We start from the raw sequence: 24,083 nt of genomic DNA on the forward strand, positions 1-24,083 counted from the left end.
CCGCCGCCTCTGTAGGCGGAGCCCGCACCGCCCCCCGCCGGCACGAGCTGCCTGTGCGCTGCCTCCCCCGCAGGGGGCGCTGCAGTCACCCCCGCCCCTGGGTCCCGCCCGAGGGAGGTGCCTGCCCTGGCCCAGCCCCAGCCCCGGGGGCGGTGTCACAAAGCCCCGCTCCCCCTCCCACTCGTCCCGCCCTCCAGCAACTTGTCCTCCGCGCCCGCCAGGGTCACCTGCGCCTCTTGCTCTTGGCTAAGAGTGTCGCAGAAATCTGCACCAGTGGCATTTGCGACACTTGTGTTTTACCTTGTATACTCCTGCAGTTGATAACTTATGCTCCTTACCTCATAACTGACCGTGCTCTATTTCCAGACCGGTAACTATGTTATTTAGCAGGGGCCGGAGTTGAACCGCCCCCTCCCTGCGTCAGGCGGGCCCTGACTGAGCGCGTGACTCAGTCATTGCATGTGTAACACAGTAGTCAGCTTCAGTAACAAGTTAAGCGTCAATTAACATCACAACTCAACAAAAGGAAGAGTCAATAAGAGTCAATGTAGCAGCCGGGAACTCCCTCAAACGTCACTGTTAAAGGTACAGAAGCCCCGGGTTGAACTAATCAACGCTGGAGACCGACCCTTGGGGCTGAAATACCCCCATCAACTGCTCCCAGAGCCCTATTCATCACCGCAGTGAATTCATCAAAATCATCCACGGACTCGCCGACGTGACCCCGGGGCTGACAGCTGCCATCCTACAGCCACCAAGGGGGATGTCCCACGAAGTCAATGACCCCTGGATTGGGTAAACCTGAAAATTGAGAAGTCACCAAAGTCTGCCAGAGAGGGATAAAAGGCAGCAAAGAATGACCCCCAATGGCGCCCTCTTTGACCTGATCAGCAGCCTGCCTGTCCAGCCGGAAGGACCAGCCAGCGACCCTCTTCTGAAGCAACATCGCACTGAAAGAAGCCTTGACTGGCCATTGATGGCAGACTCCAGCGCTTGGGGACAGGTATATCTTGAAACCGGTGCTTAGTATTCATAGCTACAGTGCATGTGTTTGAAGGGATCAGCCCCAAGGTTTATGAACTGACTTTTGCATCCATTTAATAAACTAGAATTTTAAGGATCCCGAGTTGGTCCTTTGTAGCCAACAAAAGTAATGTAGTTGTTACACATTACCGAACTGCAGGAGAGGGCAGGGAGTAGGCACACTGGGCTGAGGACAGAGGCAGACAAGGGTTTTTGGGTGAATCCACGCTCTTGTATCCAGCCCGTTGGAAAACTTCTTTGCAAGCTTTCAGGTACAAACGCCTCTTAGTCAGGCAGAGGAAACATCTGTAGTTGGTGTGTGCTCTTCCTGGGGTGGCAGAGGTCAGGCAGGTTATAATGTGACATAAATCCAATAGCTATATTTAGTCCATTAATTTTTGTATCCAGATTGATAAAGTAAAGTTTGGAGGCTGGTCTGTGAAAGGCGTTTTGTAAATTCCCTTTGAAGATTAGAACTGAGATTGGAGAGAGGGCAGTTGTATGTGAGACATGTGCCCCCCACAAGTAATTGGGTATTTTTGTCTTTGATGGATTTTCAGTGCATGTTCATTCTAGTGCGCAGTTGTTGTTTGGTTTCTCCCACATTTTCCATCAGGGCATTTAGTGCACTGGATGAGGTATATTACATTTCTGGAGGTGCCACTGTAAGATCCAGGAATGGTGATGGCTCTGTTGTGGGGTATAGTAATTGTGGGGGTGGTGGAGATGTGTTGGCAGGTTTTACATTTCTTGTGCCAGCATGGTCTGGATCCATTCAGTGCGTTTTGGGCAATAGGAAGCTTGCTTCTGGTGATGAGGTTAGTGAGGTTCAGTGCTTGTTCCAAGGCTAGGATGGGTGGCTCTGGGAAGATCTCTTTATGAATTGGGTCTTCTTCAACTATGGATTGCAACAGTTTGAGGATCTTCTATATAGACTCAAGGGAGGGGTGATATGTCATAACTAGTGGTGTGCGATTCATGGGGGTTTCTTTCTGTACTGCAGGTGGCTCTTTCAAAAGTGAGATCTGTCTCTCTGGAGGGGTGTCCTTGTTGAGTGAAGGCCCTTTTGAGATTGGTGAGGTGACAATCACAGGTGTTCTCAGTGCAAAATCGGTGGTATCAGAGGGCTTGGCTGTATATTGCAGCTTTCTTAGTGTGTTTAGGGTGATTGCTGGTTCTGTGCAGATATGTATGTTAGTCTGTGGGCTTCTTGTATACAGTAGTTTGTATTTTACCATTGCAGCTGGTGATCATGTCTAAAAAGGAGCTGTTGGTGCTGGAGTATTCGAGAGAGTCTGATGGAGGGGTGATGATTGAATTTCTGATGGAGCAAGTTTTCAGTCTGGATGATGACAGCATTATTGATATATCTTAAGTACAGCAAGGGTTTGATGGCGCAGTCCTTGAGGAATTCTTCCAGGTGACTATACTTAAGATACATCCATGACATCTTCATCATTTGGACTGAAAACCTGCAATCTCTGATTGTTGACTTCCATCTAAAACTCAATCAATCATCACACCTCTATCCAACTCTCTCTTGAATACTTCAGCATCAACATCTCCTTTTTAGACATGATCACTATCCAGAATAATAAAATATAGACCTGGGTGGCCAGTTACTCAGCCTAGGAGCCACATCTGATCCTCCACTGAAGTTCAAGAGCTGGATGTGGCGGAAGAGGGGGACTGAGTGGCCTGGTGAGAGAGCGGGGGAGGGTGGCAAGTGACCCAGAGTCAAGCTCCTCCTGCTTTCCCCACGGGGAGCATGCCCCAGTGTAAGCAGTGTGGCTGCAGCCCCCACCCCAGGAGCCGAGCACCTGAGTTGGCAGTCCCAGAAGTGGGCAGGCTTCAAAAAGTGGAGCAAGAGCTGCAAGTACTGTCCCGGCAAGCCACATGCCGCTTGCAAGCCATGGTTTGGCCACCGCTGATGTAGACCACAATATACAAGAAACCCACAGACATACATATCTGCACAGAACCAGCAGTCACCCTGAACACATTAAGAAAGCTGTAATATACAGCCCAAACCCTCCAATACCACTGAATTTGCACTGAAAACATCCATGATTGTCACCTCACAAATCTCAAAAGGGCCTTCACTCAACGAAGACACTCCTCCAGAGAGAGAGATGGCACTTTTGAAAGAGCCTTATATGATTGTTTTTGTAGTTTTGGACAAAATTAGATAAGCTTTGTTACTGAAACAACTGGATAGAACAGTGGTCCCTGACCTTTTGGCTTTACAGGCCAGATGGGTGAGGTGGGCTGGATCCAGTCTGTGGGTGTGATCTGACATGCATAGGGCTAGAGCTGGATCTAGCATGTGCCAGATCCAGCCCTGTCTAGAACATCATATCGTGGCCCTGGCCCCAGATCAGGCCTCACTGCCCCAGTCCCCCGTATACTAGGTCAGGCCTCACAGTCAGGGCCGTCCCTAGGGAGGAGAGAATTGGGACTGCCCCAGGCCCTGTGTTTTAGGGGACCCTGCGGAGCTGGGCAAAGCAGGGTCCACACCGCGCTGCCACCAGCTTCGTGTCTGGCCACTCAGCAACTCCCACCCCCCACCGCCGGCTTCTTTGCATCCAGGGGCAGGGCCCTGCACCCTGCTCGGGTCACTTCTGCCCACAGTGCCAACTCCAGCACTGTATGCACTGGATCAGACTGACTGCCCCAGCCCCAGTGGGATCCTGTGTGCAGGGCCATATCATTTGGCTCAAGAGGCTTGGAAATTTGGCAGTGGGAAAGCAATGGCAACATTGATTGCCCCCACCCCCATCCACCATCAAATTCCTAGACCTTTGTGGACCAGATGCCACAACCCTCCAGGCTAGATTTCCCTCATGGGCGGAGGACTGAGTATCACCTGGTACAGAATAATAACATTTAAAAAAAAGTACACTTGTATAGATAATAAATTAATCAAAACAGATTGTTGTACTGAGGATTTATTCAACTGACAGGAACAGTAAACTTTAAAAAATAAACCTACAAAATGGATCAATTGAAAGAGGAGTCTTGGAGTTTCCAGTGTCCTGTATAGTAAACATGAAAAAAAAAAGAGAGGGGTGGAATAGATATTTCTAGTGCCATTATCTGAAGCAAAGCAGAAATTCCACAATGCGTTCTATGCAGGGCCGTCCCTGGGGGAGGTGGGGGGGGTGAATCAGGGTGACTGCCCTGGGCTGCATGCTTTGGGGGACCCCAGAGTGGGGCAGAACAGCAGCTGGGTGGAGCAGCAGCCTTCCACACACCCCCATGCTGCTGCCACTGGTGGCAGCAGCAGCTTCTGCGGGTATGGGTCCCGTGGGAGTGGGGCCCCATACAGGCTGATCTGCCTCGGGCCCCGCACCTTGCTCTAGTCAACTCTGGTTCTATGCATGGTTAGTTTAATAGTTTTGGAAAGGGCCAAAGTGACAGCACTGGAAATTTAAATGTTTCTTTTTATCCACAGAACACACAGCACAAGCAACAATGCAAGCTTTGTTACACTCAACCTCTCTTTAGACCGTCACTTTTGGAGTGAATGGTTATTCAGTCCCCGGCCTTGCTGCTCACTTCTGTAAGAGTTACCAGTGCATTAGTGGCATGGGAACACTAACCTAGTAGGAACTAGGCTGATCCTAATAAAATAAAGATACTTGACATGAACTGGGATTACAGCATATAAAGTTAAAATGCTCCTCATGCATCTACAAACTGTCAAGTTTCAGATTCCATCTCAACTTAATTACATAGCTATCATTTGAATATCTGAAATAATTCAGTAATTATAGCAGCAGGCCAATACATTCCAATGTTTTTCTTCTACTAGCTCTAACAATCAAAACTTATGTTATATAAACAATATATTTTGTAATACAAGTACAGTTTTTATGGCATTTGCTATCTATACGACTGCCTGAGAATCCATAGTTGCACCTGTCCTTTTACACTATCCCCAAAACACCCACATCAGCCTCATATTTCTGCATTAATACAAAGATTTTGCAACAAAACACTACAATGTTAGAGTGAGGAGCCAGGCATTTTGGTTTCATCTCAGGAAATTAACCAATTTCAAAATTCTTCCTCTGCATTTAGAGTATGAGAATTCTTTAAATTCTTTAGTTTTTCAATGGCAGAAGATATGGAAATCTCTCCATGAACCTTGTTGTCTCTTGTTCTCACATTGACAGCATTACTTGCTTTTTCCTTTTCCCCAACCACTGCAAAAGACACATTGCATGAAAACATTAACTGATGGGCAGGCATGTGATTTTTTTTAAGAGTAAGAAATCATTAGGAAAAAAGAAACTCACAAAAATTCTGGCTACTGCTTTTTATTACCATATAAAGACCCCACTACTTAAACATAAAATTCATGTTCAGATATCCATCTATCTATAATCCAATATCCATCCTTTTAATTTTTTTTTTAAGAAAAGCCATTTCTGCTTTTGATAACTCAATAACTTCAATTCAATCTCACTGTTTACAGCATAAAATTTAGTGTACATCAAATTTGTACAAAATGTTAAAGTATGTGCAATGTTCAGAATCATCAAAATGCTACAATTACCTAAAATAAAATTATATTGAGCCAGCTGTGCGTTTCTTATTTTCTTGTTTAATGTGCAACTCTGGTCTCCATCAACATCAGCCATAAATCCTGCTTCAAAAAATTCACTACAAACCTAGAAGAAATTTGAAGTTTTATTAGTATTACAGTATACGTAGATGGATGAAATACAGACTGTGACCTTGACCCTTCCCTTCCAGTGAAATGACTAATTTGAGGGAGGTTAAATAAAGTTAAGTGCTTGTTAGCAGTTACGATAAAGTTTTACAAAAGTCAACACTATTCAACAAGCATATCAAATAGTTGCTGACTCCAGGGAAGTCTCACACCTGCATTTCCAAATGTTTCTCTGACAAAAAAAGAGACAAGGTAATGCTTTAGACAGTCAAGTGTGTGGGGGGCATAAAATAAGCTAGTTTATTCTCTTAGTTTAACATACAACCTTATAATGAAACACTGGTTACCACACAAAAAGGTACCTACTCCTGGAATGATTTTTTGTAAATGACTGAAGAAGATAAATGTTATTAAATTACTGAAATAATTAGCAATAGAGCCCAAAATAATGTTAATGTTAAAGTGATCTGTGTTACATATCCTTTTCTTCAAAATATTAGCTAAGTTGTCAACGCCTTCTAAAAAAATGGTTTTCAACTTTGAAAAGTATACCTTCAAAATTATTATTATTATTTTTTTAAGTATTTACAATTCTGTCCTGGAACTGAAACATTTTTTTTTTAAAGTAACTTTATTTTTATTAATTATTGGATACTTTTGAATGCATCTTCTCTTACCTGATGGGCATATTCCTCACAAGTAGGCCCCACTGGAACAACCATGACCTGCCGAGGGGAGAGCCAGAAAGGCCTGGCAAATATAACAAAAATAAAAACTCGTATATATATTTTTCCATTTATGCCAATACTCATATTCTCCAATAAATATATTTGTAAATTACTCTGGTGTTATTTTAAATTGAATTAGACATGTAGGGTAGGAAATGATTTTTATTCAATTCTTCCTAATTCATAGTGGCAAAATATATCAATACAGCATTTTCATTTAACTGAATAAAATCCATGAAATTTATTGATAAAGCTGAAAAAACATCATAAATCCAATCTTCCTTAAATATGGATATTTCAAGGGTGTCCAGATGGTGGACTCGTAATTTATTGCTCTACATAATTTTCTTACATATCGTAAAAATTAAAATGAATGAATTTGTAACCGAAATAATGAAAGATGAGTGAAATGTAGCAGTTGAAATATGTATAATACATTTAGAACATGTCTTTATTTCCATGTTATTCTATATGTAGTTTTATTATAAACTCCTAAAATTAAATTTATAACCTTTCATCCGAGTCCACAGTTGTGTAACACTGTTAGTCTGCAAAATCCAATAGCTGCAATACCATATTTACTCAAATCCAAGACAAGTTTTTTCCCTGCTTGTTCAACATGGGGGAAAAGACCCCTCTCCCTCTTGGATTTTAGTATGGGGAACAGGGGACAGGCAGCTGCTGCAGTTCCAGCTTCAGCCCCAACCTAAACTAGAAGTCGGAGCTGCAGCCTCTGCCCCCACTGCCCTACTCCCCTGCTTACCCAGAGTTGTGGCTCCAGATCTGACTCTAGCCCTGGGCATGGAACTGGCCCTTCTCCCCCCAACCAGGAAGTAGTGGTGACAGCTGTGGCTCCAGCTCCAGCCTTAGGAAGGGGCAGGCACCTAGAGGTGCAGGCTTCAGTGTGAGCAGGTACCAAGTGGTAGGAACAGGGCACAGAGGCAAGCACTAGACTAGTGACTAGAGAGTACAGACACTGGGGGAACTCCCAGGGTAGGGCAAGGGGGACGGGAGGATGTGTGTGTGTGTGTGTGTGTGTGTGGGGGAAATGTCAGTCAGGCTGCTCAACTCCCCCACTACCTGCTTGCCTCTCTGTGCTTTCCCCATTACAGTGGTGAATAGGGGGAGATGAATTTAAGATTATCCAGCAATACTTAGATCCTACATGTGGAAAACTATAACATATTTATAAATTTTCCATGTGTAGAATCTATTAAAAAAGTAATTTTGGATTTGGGTAAATACAGTATTTTTAAAATTAATTATTAATAACTAAATCTCATTACATTCAGATCTTAAATAAGACATTCTACCTCTTGCTTGTGCTACTTTTCAAAAAGTCTTGGGGAATTATTCTGCATTAACACACACAAGCTATTAGAAAGTTTATTTAATTTGCATCTAATTTCATAGTGTTTTCCAATACCATGCTTGTGCCACATACCATTTTCCTCCATAATTTTCTGCTAGAATAGCTATCATTCTCTCCACTGAGCCCAAAATGGCTCGATGAATGATCACTGGCCTTTTCTTATCATCACCATCCTTACTGCAAAGAAAGAAAAAGTTTATAAAAAACTGCCTTAACCAGAACACAAATGATCTTAGTGTATTTTCTATCTACTTATTTTTTTATGCAAAAAATAAAACTAAATATTAGAAAATAATTTAATACCTGGGCAAGACCCAGTAGCTTCTTTTATCTGCTTTAAGGCACATTTGTCATGAAACAAATTATAGTCACATTGGCTTAAAAGAATCCTGCTTGCATACAATAAGAAATGGGTGCAAATGGTTATGAAACCAGCATATTTTGCAACCTCATTCAAACTCTATGACTCTAGCCTATATCTGAGGAGATAAACATATGAAAAGGTAACATTTTTGTTGAGGTTTGAATGATACCCTAATCTTTTTTTGCACAGGATCTTTTCTGTTCCTACTATTTACCATCTAAACCCATCTGTTGAGATATTGGTTTCTGTGGGGCTTATCCTAGTGTGACGACTAGTTGCGACTTCAGTTAAAGAATAAGCAGCAGGATCAGAAAAGATCCTAAAGATCCTATTTCTGTTATTTATAAAACACTATCACACAGGATAAGAAGCAGTAACACAAAATTATACATAGAAAGAAATGACAATGCTTAAGTTACTTTTCAAAGGACAAAACAGTAGTCAGATTGTTCTATCCAAGCAGGAAATGTTCTGTCAAGTTGGAAATCAAAATAAGTTTTCCTCCTCCAAAAACTGTCATATGCAAATATTGTGCATACTCCACAAGGAAAATTTAGGGGGCCTGAGCTGCAACTTAAAAGTCTGAGTCTTGCAAGCTGCTGTGCTTCACCATGTAAACAAAATGTGCTCAGAGATGCCATCACTCCACAGTGACTAAAGTGAAAGCAAGCACTGGAGCAGCTGAACACTTTGATAACATAGGGGAATATGCTCAACTCCAACTATCCATTCAGGAGATCTTCTGCTTCCCCATGCATCTTAAATAGGGTCACGGTTTCTCCAGCAACCAATGTATCATGAGGATTCATTTAACTTCACTTTAATGGGGTCACAAACAGCAAGAGTTGTGAAGAGGCTGTATAGAAAAAGTGAAGATTGTAAGTGAAGATTTAGTTTTTGGCACAAGAATGCCAGCAGAATTGGAAGAAATCAACCACTTACCCAACATACGTAAGATTAAACCTGATTGGTAGCTGGAAGTCAAGTTGGATAGTAGCACACTGATGGTATCTACCAATAGCATCTTTGATTTTGATATCAATCTGTAAAGGAAATCCCAGTGTCTCATTTACTAGCTTCAAGGTTTTGGTTACTCCAAGTCTTTATCCACAAAGTTGTTGTGCGGTTCTGCTAGGTTGCAGAACCGCACTGACTTACTAACCTTTGGACCATAAAATGCTCCATCTCCTGGATTCAACTTCCATGGCTCTCCAAAATCATTCAAGCTGTTTTGTAGTTGCTAATTATAAACCACAAAAGACCAATTTTAAACAGTATAGATAAATCATAATTTGATTTATATAATACATCTTAATAAGCCCTTCTGAGGAGGGTAGGGTATAAATAATAAATAATAAGACCTCTTATAACAGGAAGAGGGGTAACAGGAACAGAGCCGCGCTACTTGATCTTTGAAAGACAAAGGAGTAAATGAATAGAACCAACTCAAACACCTTAGAAATGAGAACTTTATAATGAATATAGCTTAAAAATAATTATTTTTAAAATGTGGATTTGTGCATGTTTAGTCTAAGAAGAAACCAAAGGGAAAAAAAAACACTAGCAGTCAGTTCAAGCAATGGGCCTTCACAAAAATTGGGCAATTTGTCAGCATTTCACACACCTTGACCAGCATGTTTATCACATGCACAGTTTTTAAACCAGCCCTTCAATTCTGACCTATATAAGCAATCCTATTTACTTCAACATAACTAGTCAGCACAAAGGTTTGAACGCTTGCAATTCAGACAATTATTCTTTTTCATGAATGGAAATGCTAAATCTTTGCCTGTATTACCTTTTCTGCATGGTCCCAGATTTCTATTTCCCCTAGGTAATTTTCAGGTCTTGTGGAAAGATGCAATTGGAAGGTAAAACCAAAGACAGCATAAACTGACTGCAAGAAGTTGAGACAGCCCTTCATTTCTTCCTCAATCTGAAAATTTAAGCAAAACATACTAGTTTAAAAACAAATTCAAAATGCTTCCAAGAACTGTTTGTCATTACTGTCGCTTATGTAGAGGTCAGTGTGATAGATGCTACCTTCAGATTTGCCTTTTTTCTTAATCTAATTTATTGTCTGCCTGTCTGCTTATATATAAAAATATAAATAAGTCAATGAAATTGAAAAACCATACATTCTGCAAAGCCAAGAATAGAGCTGTGGTGGCCATGAAGTAGGACAGGCAGTACTGCCTGGTACTAGAACAGAAGCATGTGTGCTTCTCTCATAGTATATTGATTTATTAAAGCGATCCCACTTAAATCTATGGAACTACTCCTGGAAAAATAATGAGCATGATTAGAGGAGTAGGACTTGACTGCTAAACAGCCATTTTTTTCATTAAAGTTTTCCTGGCTAATTATTTAGTCCCCTGGGAACTTGTCCCGGCACAAGTATTTTTAGGCAATAAGGGAAAAAATAAGATGGTATATAAAATATCCCCTATAGATATACAACATCAGGCCTACTCTCGGTCAGTAACATCTCTCAAATACTCACTGCTCTTCTATAAGATAGTGACACTTACATGAAAAGGAAAAAAAATCAGAGAACACCAGGGGCAATTTTGGATAGAGGTGTTAAATTTAAGAGGCTTAAGCAAAAAACACAGAAAGCTAAGATGAATCTTAAGGGAACAATGGAACAAAGAACAGAGACTAAACTACAGCAAGAAATCCTGCATGAAACCACATAGCAACATGTCAGGAGAAGAGGAGAAAGATTGGGAAGTTTTTTAACCTGTTCCATTGTGCAAAAGATGTGAGCATCATCCTGTTGGAAGCGCCTGACTCGCGTCAAGCCACTTAAAGTCCCTGAAAGTTCATTTCGATGAAGAACTCCAAAATCTGCCAGTCTAATAGGCATTTCCCTCCAGGAGCGTGGGCGGTGAGCAAACATCAGGCTAGAAGAGACCAAAAGGATAACAAACACAACCTACATTTTTTTGGCTTCTTTCACCTGTTTTTTTATGCAAGGCCTAAGCAAGAGGTGCATTTTGAAATAAACCAGCTTGAGCCAATCAATAAAGAAAAATAAGTAAAGTATTTATCAGTTATATGGCACTTTCCATCTACTGAACATTTACCATATATTTATGGATTATCTCCACATCCACGGAAGGTAGGCAAGTATATAGTGACCTACAGAACGACAGTGAAACTGAGGTACAGAGAACTGACCTAACCAAAGACCACTTAACAAAGCCTCTATCAGAGTCAGTAGTAGAACTTGGTGGTATCTGGTGCCCCATCCTATGCTCCAACCTCTATGTCATGCTTACACCAAACATACAGTTTATTTAACAACAGTAAACAAGTGAGTTGCAATTAAGAATGTTTTTTTCCCCCCCCGCAGTATGTACTTCATGACAATTGGCAATTTTTTGCCTATGTATCTATATCTGTATCTAGATAGATAAATCTACCCATCTCAAAATAAAAAAGGTAAATTCTCTCAAATAAAAGAAATATGAGAGGGATTTTATGCACTAATACAAATTAGTAATAGTACACTGAAACCAGTATTTAAGCAATGCCTCAAGAAAGTACCAAAACATAGTTAGCTTATGAGAAGAGTCTTCCACTATCAGTGAAACTGAACTGTACTCAATCCAGCATCTCTTGATGCTGGCTCTTAAGAAAGCTGTTTGCTTACTATATAGTAGATTGCACTTAGAAAATGCATACAATGTATGTAAATTTACACTCGCTTCTCTCCCTAAACTCAAAAGAATAAATATAGTAAGATAAGAAAGATAAAACTGTAATGGAGTTGAAAATACAAACCAATGTCCTGGACAGTTCATGGGTTTTAGAGCAAAAGTCTCCTTCTCAACTTCAAACGAGAATATATTTTCACTGTAGTGTTGCCAGTGGCCCGATGCTTCCCAGAGTTTACTATTATAGATATTGGGCGACACTACTTCAGTGAAGTTACGTCTGTGATACTCGCCCTACAAAATAAATCCAACCTTTCAAAAGCTGACACTGTGAAAAAAACTTATCACATGCTTTACAGATCCCAGTGGCTGAATCCTGCAACATTACTTACAACATTTGTGTATGGAAGACAGATCAAGACAATCATGTATGAATTTTGCAACAGGGACTTAGGTATTTAATAATTATATACTGCGATATCAGAATAATTCTTAAACCTTTTTAAAAAAAAATAAATTTAGAATCAAATTATTCACTGAGGTTGTACAGAGATAACTACGGGAAGCTTCAGTGTGTGAATATACACAAATTTTACATGCTTACATTTTTCTGAACAGAGGGCTTAATGCCCTTTTGTGATCAATCAGTGTATTACAGATATTAAGAGCAGTCTAAAAACAACAATACATCAACATATCTGAGACAGAAAAAGTAAATAATTATGTTATTGGAAAATATTTTAAAAGTGTCCACTTACTCGTATAAAATCTGTAAGTACATTGTAAAGGAAGGCACCTCTGGGGAGGAAAAAACAGCTTCCTGGACTCAGATCATGGAAAAAGAAAAGTTCTTGTTCCTGTGTAAATTAAAGCAGAATTCTGTAAGCCTCTCAGCTGTAGTTTCAATTGTTTTCTGTCATCCAATCACTATTATTAACTGACCGTGTTTAAAGTTCCTTGTTCAAAACGATGAAAAATATGGCTAGCAAGAAAAAGTAGTTTACTTGCAATTCTTATTTTCAGTAAGTACGAGAGGAAATTAGAGCTCTATTTCTGAATCTGTGGTTGTCTGAACATACAGTCCCTCAAAATTCTGAACCTGCAAGTAATTGCCACACTGGGAAACACACCCTAATCTGCCAGTGTAGGAGAACATGCATCTGGTAGGAATACACCCCATCACTCACTATAGAAATGCTACTTTGCTAGATTGCAGCTGTAAAATCCTACTGGACTAGGATTATGAGAAAGTACAGTCTCTATCCGAATCACATTCTGAGAAAATGGACTTAAGAGTAGGGCTCTAGAATGTTTCCTTTGCAAAATCTCTGTTAGCAATGTAACGGTCATTAGTTCATCTGTTTTAAAGGGCCAAGGAAGCAAGTGCCAGTTACCTATTTAACAGAGGCTTACACTTTACCATTATACTAAGGATCAATTTATTAATGGCTTGTAAAACCTTTATAGAATGACAAAGGTCCCACATGTGCATGGCAGGACACGACTGCTGAGATCAAGGATCAGGTCCCAATCATGCCCTTTCAACCTGCCAGCACATATCAAGCCTGGGAATCAAGATCTGGGGTCCAATCAGCTCTCTCTGTTCAGCAAGTTCAAAGCTGCACACCAGTAACGTCTTATACAGGGCTTTCAGTACTCTTTCTGGAAGTGTGCAGTGGTGGGAGTTGATTGGCTCCCCCTGCTTGGCAAGTTGAACACAAGCAACATCCTACAGGGATCACAAACTCTTCGAGTACTGGGCAGGAAGATCGAATCAACTCCTCCTGACCAGTACTTGTATCCATTTGAGGACCCTGCCCTGGATCCAATGCAAACAATCAACTGATTGTCAACATGGGAAGCTGGCATGTCCCATATTTAATTTAAGATACTATACAAACCAACCACAAATATGTTTTCCATTATATGTGGAACATCTGTCTGGCTGTTTTGCCATTTTAGGACACCATAACATTTGCTGAAATGAGTGGCACATTGCCATTTATGGCACAATTAACTCATTAATCATGCCAGGAGCCCAAGAACGTTTCAGCAAAGTTGCCTACTTGGTAATTTTTTTAATAAACACCTTTCTCCTATGCTGCCTCTTATGCTTCTTAATCACTTTCAAGTCTGCACATGTATTTTGTGTTCAGTATAAACTTAAGAAATTAGTTTGATCAACACTAGATTGATGGACTGTACACTAACATTATTTTGAGAGAATTAAGTCTTGACTGATTAAAAATACACACGTCTAAGCCAAGAAATATTTTCCAAGGTAAAAGCTAACCTGTAACGTGCCTAGCATTAAAATTAGTAAATTGATGTTCCCTGGATTCAATAAAAAGGGATTATCCCAAGTAAGTTTTATACCAATATTAGCAAAACATACATCAAGTTAACAAATCTAGTTTGCTAGATTTCAGCTGTAAAATCCAACCAACAGTTCAGCAAATTCATAAAACTGATCCCTCATTTATATGTACAGAAGTTGGAACACCAAGACAGTAATCGCTTAGGATAGTCCCAAAAAGAATACATAGGAGTAACAGAATTATGGGCATGTCTACATGTGCTTTTATGTGCACATTAGCCTAATGCGCATTAAGGCAATTTAGGAGTGCGTCTACATATGCTAAGGTGCATTAATGTGGATGTACAGACTGATTTGGGACTAAAGTTAGTTTCCTACAGCAACTTAGCTTATTCATGCATACATTTGATACCTGCCTTATGCAGGTATCAAATTTAGGCTTGAATAGCCTAAAATCACCATTTTTAAGGCACATTAAGACCGTAAACCTGTAGATGCGTGCCCTTAATGCACTTAAAATTGGGCTAAAGCACATTATGTGTACGTGTAGATGCGCCTCATATTAAACAAAGGTTTAATATGCTGAATCGCAGGAATGGATGGGGGGGGGGGGGGGGCGGGACTGAGAAGGGGCCGCCCGATAAATCAACTAGAATTGGATATGGCAGGGGGGGGGGGGGGGGGGGGGGGGAAGGCCATACAAGGTGGATCCATGAATCCATGGAATAGCATACCTTTCCAATTTTTCTATGATCCCGGTTTCTGGCTTCTTCTTGGAATTTTTCCCATTCCTTCATCATTTTGCTATCAGGGAAGGATATTCCATAGATTCTCTGCAGAGTTTCCATGTCAGCCTTTCCTTCCCAATATGTACAGGAATTCTGATGTTCAAAAGAAACATTTTTTAAAACAATATCATATAATCACTGCTAGGAGAAAATAACAAATGCTAATGCAATCTAGTTTCTTAGGAAAGAATTGCATCAAGTCACCCAGGCTTGGTTTAAGAAAACAAACATACCTGCACTACCTTTTGGTTGGTATACTAACGGACAGAAAATAAGTGATTGTTCTAGTCATGTCTTTGTTATAATTTGCCACATTAATTTTAACTTGCATCGTGTCATCCTGGGCTACAAAGACAATCATCACACGACTGCTGCCTACGTCCAGATTTGCAACCAGGGACTCTCAGAAATCACTGTTCTTGTCCCCACCACCACTTGTCCATCGCCACAGAACTTAATTTGTGGGAGGACCCAAGTAACTATAGGCCTGTAAGCCGCACCTCGGTGCTCGGGAAGCTCTTGGAGAAGATCATCAAGGAGTGTATCTGTGGGGGGCCTGCAGAGGAGATCATGCTCAGGGGCAATCAGCATGGGTTCACCAAAGGCAGCTCCTGCACAACCAACCTGATTGCCTTTTACGACCAAGTAACTAAATCCTTGGATGATGGTGTCGCTGTGGACGTAGTCTTTCTAGACTTTAAGAAGGCCTTTGACACTGTCTCTCACCCCATCCTCATCAATAAATTAAGTGACCGCGGCATTGATGCCTGCACAGTTGGATGAGTGAAAAATTGACTGATGGGGTGCACCCAGAGAGTAGTGGTGGATGGGTTGTACTCAACCTGGCGAGATGTGAGCAGTGGGGTACCCCAGGGCTCGGTCCTTGGGCCCGCACTGTTTAACATCTTCATCAGCGACTTGGACAAGGGGGTGGAAAGCACGCTGTCTAAGTTTGCTGATGACACTAAGATGTGGGGTGAGGTGGACATACTTAAAGAGAGAGAGAGATTTAGACAGACTACAAAAGTGGGCAGATGAGAATAGGATGTCCTGCATCCAAAGGTGCATCTCAAGCCGGTCCAGAAAGGTGATCCTCCCCCTCTATACGACTTTGGTCAGGTCGCAGTTGGAGTACTGCGTCTAGTACTGGGTGCCGCACTTCAAAAGGGATGTTGCCAGCCGGGAAAGGGTTCAGAGGAGGGCCACCCACTTGGTGAGAGGGCAGCAGGACAGGCCTTATGAGGAGAGACTGAAGGACCTGAACCTGTTCAGCCTCAGCAAGAGGAGGCTGAGGGGGGACCTGGTGGCTGCCTACAAGCTCATCAGGGGGGATCAACAGCAAATAGGCAGAGCTCTTTTCTCCCCAGCACCCGCTGGGGTGATAAGAAACAATGGTCATAAGCTGATGGAGAATAGGTTTAGGTTGGAGATCAGAAGGCAATATTTTACTGTTAGGGTGGCCAAAATCTGGAATCAACTTCCCAGGGAAGTGGTCCTCGCCCCTACCTTGGGCAAATTCAAAAGGAGGTTGGATGATCACCTGTCTGGGGTCTTGTGACCCCAGCATTCATTCCTGCCTGTGGCAGGGGGTCAGGCTAGATGATCTGTTCAGGTCCCTCCTGACCCTAGCTACTATGAAACTATGAAACCCTGCAAATTGATAAGTCCTGGCTGCTAGTAGGTCTCAGTGTTGCTGCATCATACATCAAGCTACAACCCATTTGGAAGAGAACTGTCTTGCTTAGAAAGCCAAGAAATGGCAGAGGAGGAAGGAAAGCACACAACATCCTGGCCAACAGTTGTGCCTGCCCCCCAACCCCGCAAGAGGCACCATTTGTCATATCTGTGGAAAAACTTGGAGAACACAGACTGGACTCCTCAGCCACCTTAAAATTCAGAAGTAATACCCCCCCAGCAGACATCCTCATATCGAGGAATGGCTGATGATGACTGGGTTACATCATATTATAAAATTGAATGTAAAACAAATGTTGTAACTTCACATCATAATGCAGAACAGCAATCAGAAATAGAAAGTTATTTTTACATACACTCTTTTTCATAGTCAAATCATGCTACTTGTTTTGATGATCAAAGAGTCTAATTATTTAATGCCAAGGAAGGATTGATCTCAAGGTGACAAAGCAAAGGGATGCTGAATACCTGAAAGCAGGGTATCATTGCCAATAACTTATACATGAAGACCATTGCTATCTGTAAATGTTAACTGGCTATTTTGTAAGTAAAGGCACTTTAAAAAAGCAGTTCAGGGCGGGCATTAGTAAACCAGCAAGACTTGCCCTCAGAGGCACCTGGAAATATGTGAGAACATCAGTTTGAATTTACAAAAACAAGCTTCTTGACTGCCTTTTGTAGACATGACTTTGAAAATTTACAAGTGATATAAACTAAGGTTTGGGAACTAGTCACTGATTTTCCCTAAAGACTATAGATTATTTATAGCCCCTTCAGAGCCATCCAAGCCTGGCCTTTAGGGTTTGGAAAAGACATGCCTATAGGTCCTTTGATTATTCACCCTACATGAATTTCACTGTGCATCAGGGATAGCTACCTCAACACTGTGGGATCCATGGAGACAACAAGAAGTAGCTGACTGAATATGGTTTTGTAGTACGCTCACGTTCCACCCAGTTAGGTTTAATCAGCTCCCCTAGCCCCAGAATCCCAAAAGGTATCCTGGTTGCTGGTTAGCTCTAATACTTAATCCATATCTAGGCTTACCTTAAATATTTTTAAAGCCTTAATTTTTCCAGTATGTCTCACATGTGGCCCTCTGCAAAGATCAATCAATGGACCACACCTATCAAAAAACAGCAACATTTTTTAATGTAAAAGATCTGAACATTTTAAAACAGTAATAGGGTCTAAGAGATGTGACTGCCACATACAAGGTATAAGTATACCTTCAGCTGTTTAACTGTGCTGCACGAGATCTATTTGCAGCCGTACAATAGGAAAAAATGTTCTTGTACATCAATTAACTTGAACGATATGAATCTTATCTAGCACTCTGATAACAGAGGCAGTTAGTATGTTCATCCATGTTAGTCTGAAATCAAGTAGAAATTAGGGTAGAGCTGCATTTTACAGACTAACCAACGTAGATGTCGATGTATAGAAAAAACAGATAGCATAACCATTACTGTGGTTCAAGTTCCATTTGAACAATTTATTTTATTCCTCTCACTGAAACAGGAAGCAATTTTGGAACAGAGATTTCCTCCTCTATTTCCCAAAGGAGACAAGATTTGGTTTTGTAGAAGATGTATCTTGTTTTAGGCAGAAGCTACAACTGAACAAAACTAAAAATACTAACTGTAAATCCGGGTTCCAGTCCTGCAAATATTTACGTATATGCTTAACTTTTAAGCAGGCGAGTAAACCCATCAACTTCAGCTAGACTATTCAAATGCTTAAAATCAAGCATGAGCATAGCACTTTGGTTTAAAAAAAAAACTGAATCTTTTTTAAGTCTGACATGTTAACATAGGGTGAATCCCTTCCCCCAATTTAGATAACATCTGTCATAATTCCCATGATCCCCAATTACAGAAATATAGTATAAGTAACTTACGTATCCTGTTACCTGTATATTGTGGTAGTTGGCGTGTCAACTTTTTCATTCAGGATACGACATTTAAACTTGTTATACTAGGTCAGAAAGAAAAAGAACAAAAGGGAGAACTCGAATGTCAATAAACTACAACTATGTCCTAGTATAACAGCAGCAATTGCATCTACATTGGCATAAGCCAGGCAGCAACTAAAGAGCAACACAATCAAATACAGCTGAGCAAGTCTGACTTTCCAACCAGAAGACAGTCATAAAACAGAAACAGCTTAATTTGACTGCAGGTGTAGCAATTATGCAAAGCATTTTAGTGCCAAATGCTAAACTCCTATTGATTATTTTTATTTCCATATTGAAATTAGCATGTTTTAGTGGATGAGAAACTGTTTTATGATTATTGTTCACCTAGAGCATTTCTGAGGGGTCCTACTAAAAATATAATGTCCTGTTTTAAAGGTTTTGAAAACGTATTATTCCACATGATGGCTACTCCAAGTCTTATAGCTCCTTTAAATAGTTACCTTAAACATATCTAACAGAATCTCCTTGCTGACTTCTAGTCTTTCAAACGACTGCTTTTCTTTAATGATATTTTTACATCTGTTCTCCAGTGATGGGAATTCTGTACTAGAGACACCCCTAAACAAGAAAATGGACAAGAGTTACTGTGCCATTAAAAAACAAAAAAGGTAAGTCCATTAAGCTAATTACCTATACCGAGAAGCCACACACAAGGCCTATGTCACCCTATCTATCAATTCAGGTTCTATATTTTGCCTGGGTATAGGCAAATTAGAGGTAAAATGTAGATAAACTGAAGAGCTGCACAAAAGTATTATACAAAGGGTAAGCACCTAAGGGCCTTATGTCCCAGTTCCAAAACAGTTCTGGAAACTTAAGAGCTAAAGTTCCAAAGACTTGCAGTGAAATTGACTCTGAAATTGCCTAAGTGCTTTTGTATATTTCACCCAAAAGCTCTTCCAAAAAGCTTTCAACATGAAAAATCCTGCACCTTAAGACTTGCACAAGTTTTCCTTAAACCAGTTCCTCTTCCTTCCAAAAAAGTTACAAAGGGAAGACTAACTTATCATAAACCTAATGGACTAACCTACATTTGATTATGATTTATTTTTTCACATGAGGATAAAAATCTAATTTAACATAAGTACTGAAGTAAAAACCCAAAGAAACATTACCTGTCTTCAATATACATGTCATAATAAAATCCATTCTCAATAGGTGGCCCATAGCACAAACAGCCTCCATAGTAACTCTCCATAGCTTCTCCAAGGATGTGAGCACTTGAATGCCAGTAAACCTACATGCCAATAATAGATGTCAATGGAACATACCAGGAGACAACCTCTTAATTTTATATGTAAAAAAACCCAAAGCATTCCAATGTAAAATAGATGTTGGCTTAAAGCCAAGATTTTAAAAATCTAGATAGAAGATGCTGACTCTGTGTTTATTTCCACCGTGCTAAATTATTAGTACCTATATTCAATAACTCAAGCTGATAAATGCTGGTTCTAACATACAGCTGTACCATTCTAGCCGTTTTATTCCAGCTTGCTTGGTGATTAAGTTTCTTACATGATGTAGCCATAACAATCTTTATTTTCCATTTTGTTAATTTATAAATAAGCGTGATTATGGCCATCTCAGCGTTTAATTTATAAGGAAATATTACGCATATTTACAGCAACCTGACTGACTAGTATAAGTACCATGGAGTACATACGATTAGCTAATGACCAGAATTTCAGTAGGAGCTACCTGCGATTACAGGGCACTGGATTCAGTGACTCAGGAGGTCTCTTCCAGCACCATGCCCTAAGTCAGTGATGCTCAACCTTTTCATCTAGTGGATTAAATCAGCAGTGCCAAGTCCCTCTATGGGCTGGATCAGGCCAGTGGACCCAATCCTGTGCCCAGGGCAGGTCCAGTGATGTCTCATCTGGCCACCGGTGGGGGTGGGCAGCCCCAAACCAGCCATGCAGGGAAAGGGGCCTATCCCAACCCCAACTTGGCCCCATGGAAGTGGAGAGGAAGTATAACCCAGCCCCAATCCAGCCACAAGTGGAGAGGAAGGGGCATAACCAGACCCCATGAGAAGGAGACATGGCCCAGCTCCATAAGGCTGGTGGGGATGAGAAGGGTACACCCCAATTTGGCCAGGTGGAAGACAAGGGGGTGAGGCCCAGCCCCACAACAAGGGAAGGGGCTTGGCCGAGCCCCAAACTGGCTGGGCAAAGGGAAGGGAGCATGACCCAGCTCCAATCTGGCTGTGCAAGGGGGGAAGAGGTAGTGGCCCAGTTGCAACCTACCACACAGGGCTTGGGAGTTTGGCAGCAGGGAGGTATTAGCTGCCACTACTCCCCAGCCTCCAAGTTTCCTGGCCCATAGGGAGCCCCGCGGGCCAGATGCCAAGCCTCCATGGGACAATTTAACCCACAGAGCAGTGGTTAAGCACCCCTGCTTTAAATCCCTGTTATCTGAGGTCATTTAAGAATCACTTTTTCATAGTACAACTATTAGCTTTTGAACTGCTTTGAATGAAGGTAGGCTTTAAATCTGGAAACACTTGTTCATGTATTTAACGTTAGAGTGCAATCCAACTGTACTCAATGGAACTACTCTCCAGCCTGTGCTTAGAACTTACTGCAATAAAGTCTTAACCCCATGATAAAGTTCAGCTTATACTTTATGCACATTTATAGTTGCACCGAATGGTATGCACAGGACTGATGTGGTCTTCAGCTAAGGGAGGAGAGGCAGACTTTTTATTTTTAATGTAAATTTATAATCTGGATGAGTTTTTAATAAAAGGACTAATTAATATACCCCCGCATCATTCTAATAGCTAAGCCTAAGAATATGTATGACTGTTCCCTTTGAGTCAAATTCTTAGACATTTTATGCACAACATAAGAGAATTTTTTTAAATATCACACAGGTTTTACTTTAGCACGCAGATCTTGTTATTTTTCAGTCAAGCCTATGCATTCTTTTTAAAGATGTTCTTTTAATCAAGTAGAACTTGATAAATTTGTTTACTTACAGCCTGAGCTTCTTCATTATCAAATGTAAGCAGTTCAAGTGTGCAGTCTCCTTCCAATGGACGATCCATATCCCACAATTCACTGTTCACTTTGGCTATCACTGCATTTTCTGCCAATCCTTGACTTTAGATGAAAGTAAATACACAAATCCTGAAGTCATTTGAGGCCAGATTTTTAGATGCGTTTTGTAACCCAACACCTTTAAAAACTGGCTCTTTGGCCTTTACATATTTTTCAAACACCTTCCATATTTGAGGCAAAGTCAGTAAACTCTCTAGTAGTTCACTCTCCAATCCTTTCCTATAAGCTTCAGAAGTAAAGGTAAATTCTGCTTACTGCATACAATCCTTGATTGTACAGTTATTTAATATTCCACACGATTTCAAACATCTGGGTTACTTTCTTACAGATTCATCCATTTTAAAAGCTAAAAGGGGCCATTGGAATCAGAGGCTGACCTCCCTCTATAGACTTGGACAACCCAAGATGCTCACCCCATAATTTCTACATTAAGACCAAATCTACTGAGGTATCAGTAAAGCAAGGTCAAGATAAAAAAAGTCACCCACTCTATGTCAGTGAGCTTAAGTGCTCAACTAGCAGGGGGAGGGGGAGAGAATCATACTACCCTGTAGAATTCTAATATTATAAAAGTCTTAGTCTGTCTGTTCGTAATGCTTTATTCGCGCTCTGGTTGTTTCAGTCAGCCAATCTATCAGAGTGCTCCAAGAGTGTTTGGACAGGAGACGGTGCAGCAGAGCACTGCCACAATGGCGGGGACAAAGGGGATGGAGCAGGGGAAGGGGCTCCGACAAAAGCTGGCAGGGAAGGAGAAGAGGGAGGGTACGGTGAGGGTGCCCTGCCACAGCTGGGCCCTGACAACAGCTGGAAGGGGAGGCAGGTGGATGCGGGCCAGGCAGACCCGAAGCGGGGGAAGGGAGGAACAGGCCTGGACCCAAGGAGGGGGAGAGGGAAGGAGCTGGAAACAGGCCTCTGCCCACCCCCTCACATTCTTGATGGGCAATTGGCTAGTGCTTTCCTAAGTAAGCATGTTTAGATCTGCAGTTTACCTAATTCCTGCACCTATTTGATAAGGTGTGGTTTTCCAAGATTCCCCTTCAACCACATTCCCATCAGTCAGAATTATTTTGATGGGTCTGTTCTCACTGGCTGCTCTGTAGGAAAGCAAGGCATCGTGTTCTTTTTTCAGTGTTTCATAAATCTTCATCCTGTCTTCTATGAAGTCTGGCTCATAGCACAGCTGTAAAAATCATCAAAATCATAAACGTACATACATCTGTTTTTTAAAAGAAAACAAAGTAAGAGAGCAATTATAATATCATTGCTGATATTCTAATCAAAAGATCAGATATTAATGACTATCATGACCTTTTTCAAGTTTTTTTTCAAATATGTTATAAAGATGGATATTAAAACATTTTAAAATGCACTACTGTTTTGGACAGCACACCTTCTCACCCTTCACCTACATCTTCCTTTCTATAATTTCTCACCTAGCAGCACCTGCCCTCGATACCTTCAAGAATTAACAACGGGGACCAAGGTATTTCACCTCAGCGCTCAAATCGTCTTGCCACACACACACGCTTACTTTTGCGTGTTGTAGCTAGTCCTGTGTGATCAGACCCTCTCCCTGTAATGGCAAGCACTCCTCCTGCAACTAGATATCTAACAAGAGTAAAGAAAACCTGCCAGTTTATTGTGTTGTACACATCATGCAACAAAGAAGTACTGTCCATGAACCAAGTCAAGACTTACCAGTAATAACTTTCCTTTGAGACAGTATAAAACAGCTGCTTACCTCACCCCTAAGTCCATTCACAACTTCATTTTCCTTTTTCTTTTCCCTTTTATTCTTGCTCTTGGCAGGAACTGGGTTTGTAGCAGAGACGTCCTAGAGAGAGAGGATTAGACGCTGTCAAATCGACTGTACTGAAGCCAGCACCAGCGAAAGAACATGGCCTGGTGATGGGCTGTGCCAGGGCTGTCCCCTTCCAGGTTGCTTGTGATTGAAGCGTGGTCCTGGGGCTCCTACCCGGTTGCGGACCCCCCATGGCTCCGGGGGGCTCCAGGCTCCCCCTCCGGCCTTTGCTCCAGGGGAGGGGTTGGTGCAGCAGGACCAGCGCTGCTGCAACAGGGGAGCCCGCAGGGTGCCGGCGTGACACAGTCCGAGAGGGAGCTGGCAGCGGGGGAGCCAGGGTGCATGGGGTGGGGTGCAGCAGGGTTGGGGTGGGGGTCCAGGCACGTGGTGCAGTGAGGCGGGGGGGCGGGGGGGCTTGCTGGTGCCCCAGCCGGGCAGGGATGAGTACAGAACCAGCCGTCACCAGGGCTGAAGGCGCTTTGCCCTGGACAGACACCTCCTACCCTGGGGGCTGCCCACGTGTCTCCCCACTGCTCGGCATCAAACCCGTGCCGGAAGGAGGCGGCTCCGGGCCCGAGCGCCGGGCGCGCGCCCCGGCCCCGGGCCCCGCGC

General features: G+C 41.9%; 2 protein-coding genes across 3 annotated transcripts in view; both read right to left on the bottom strand.

Annotated features, from left to right (window-relative positions):
* The window catches only part of TM2D3 (TM2 domain containing 3), a 10,165-nt gene extending 9,715 nt beyond the window's left edge, over nucleotides 1-450 (bottom strand). Inside the window, exon 1 of one of the 2 annotated variants that reach the window (XM_006020016.3) lies at nucleotides 339-450. The gene's annotated coding sequence lies outside the window, so the exon portion shown is untranslated. Of the gene's footprint in view, nucleotides 1-300 lie in introns of both variants that reach the window. The other variant, XM_006020017.3, reaches the window with a different exon arrangement.
* Nucleotides 451-5,043: 4,593 nt separating this feature from the next.
* The window catches only part of TARSL2 (threonyl-tRNA synthetase like 2), a 20,621-nt gene continuing 1,581 nt past the window's right edge, over nucleotides 5,044-24,083 (bottom strand). Inside the window, exons 2-19 of the mRNA XM_006020019.3 lie at nucleotides 23,412-23,504; nucleotides 22,660-22,850; nucleotides 21,589-21,712; nucleotides 19,721-19,842; nucleotides 19,046-19,163; nucleotides 18,540-18,604; nucleotides 17,675-17,753; nucleotides 14,879-15,025; nucleotides 12,586-12,684; nucleotides 11,955-12,121; nucleotides 10,909-11,071; nucleotides 9,964-10,101; nucleotides 9,328-9,405; nucleotides 9,108-9,208; nucleotides 7,874-7,978; nucleotides 6,379-6,451; nucleotides 5,585-5,699; nucleotides 5,044-5,231 (exon numbers count right to left, since the gene is read on the bottom strand). Coding sequence (XP_006020081.1) covers nucleotides 5,083-5,231; nucleotides 5,585-5,699; nucleotides 6,379-6,451; nucleotides 7,874-7,978; nucleotides 9,108-9,208; nucleotides 9,328-9,405; nucleotides 9,964-10,101; nucleotides 10,909-11,071; nucleotides 11,955-12,121; nucleotides 12,586-12,684; nucleotides 14,879-15,025; nucleotides 17,675-17,753; nucleotides 18,540-18,604; nucleotides 19,046-19,163; nucleotides 19,721-19,842; nucleotides 21,589-21,712; nucleotides 22,660-22,850; nucleotides 23,412-23,504 — 2,127 coding nt within the window. The 3' untranslated portion in view covers nucleotides 5,044-5,082. The remainder of the gene's footprint in view (nucleotides 5,232-5,584; nucleotides 5,700-6,378; nucleotides 6,452-7,873; nucleotides 7,979-9,107; nucleotides 9,209-9,327; nucleotides 9,406-9,963; nucleotides 10,102-10,908; nucleotides 11,072-11,954; nucleotides 12,122-12,585; nucleotides 12,685-14,878; nucleotides 15,026-17,674; nucleotides 17,754-18,539; nucleotides 18,605-19,045; nucleotides 19,164-19,720; nucleotides 19,843-21,588; nucleotides 21,713-22,659; nucleotides 22,851-23,411; nucleotides 23,505-24,083) is intronic.

Source organism: Alligator sinensis, unplaced genomic scaffold (genome assembly GCF_000455745.1).
Source record: "Alligator sinensis unplaced genomic scaffold, ASM45574v1 scaffold458_1, whole genome shotgun sequence".
Taxonomy (NCBI): domain Eukaryota; kingdom Metazoa; phylum Chordata; order Crocodylia; family Alligatoridae; genus Alligator; species Alligator sinensis.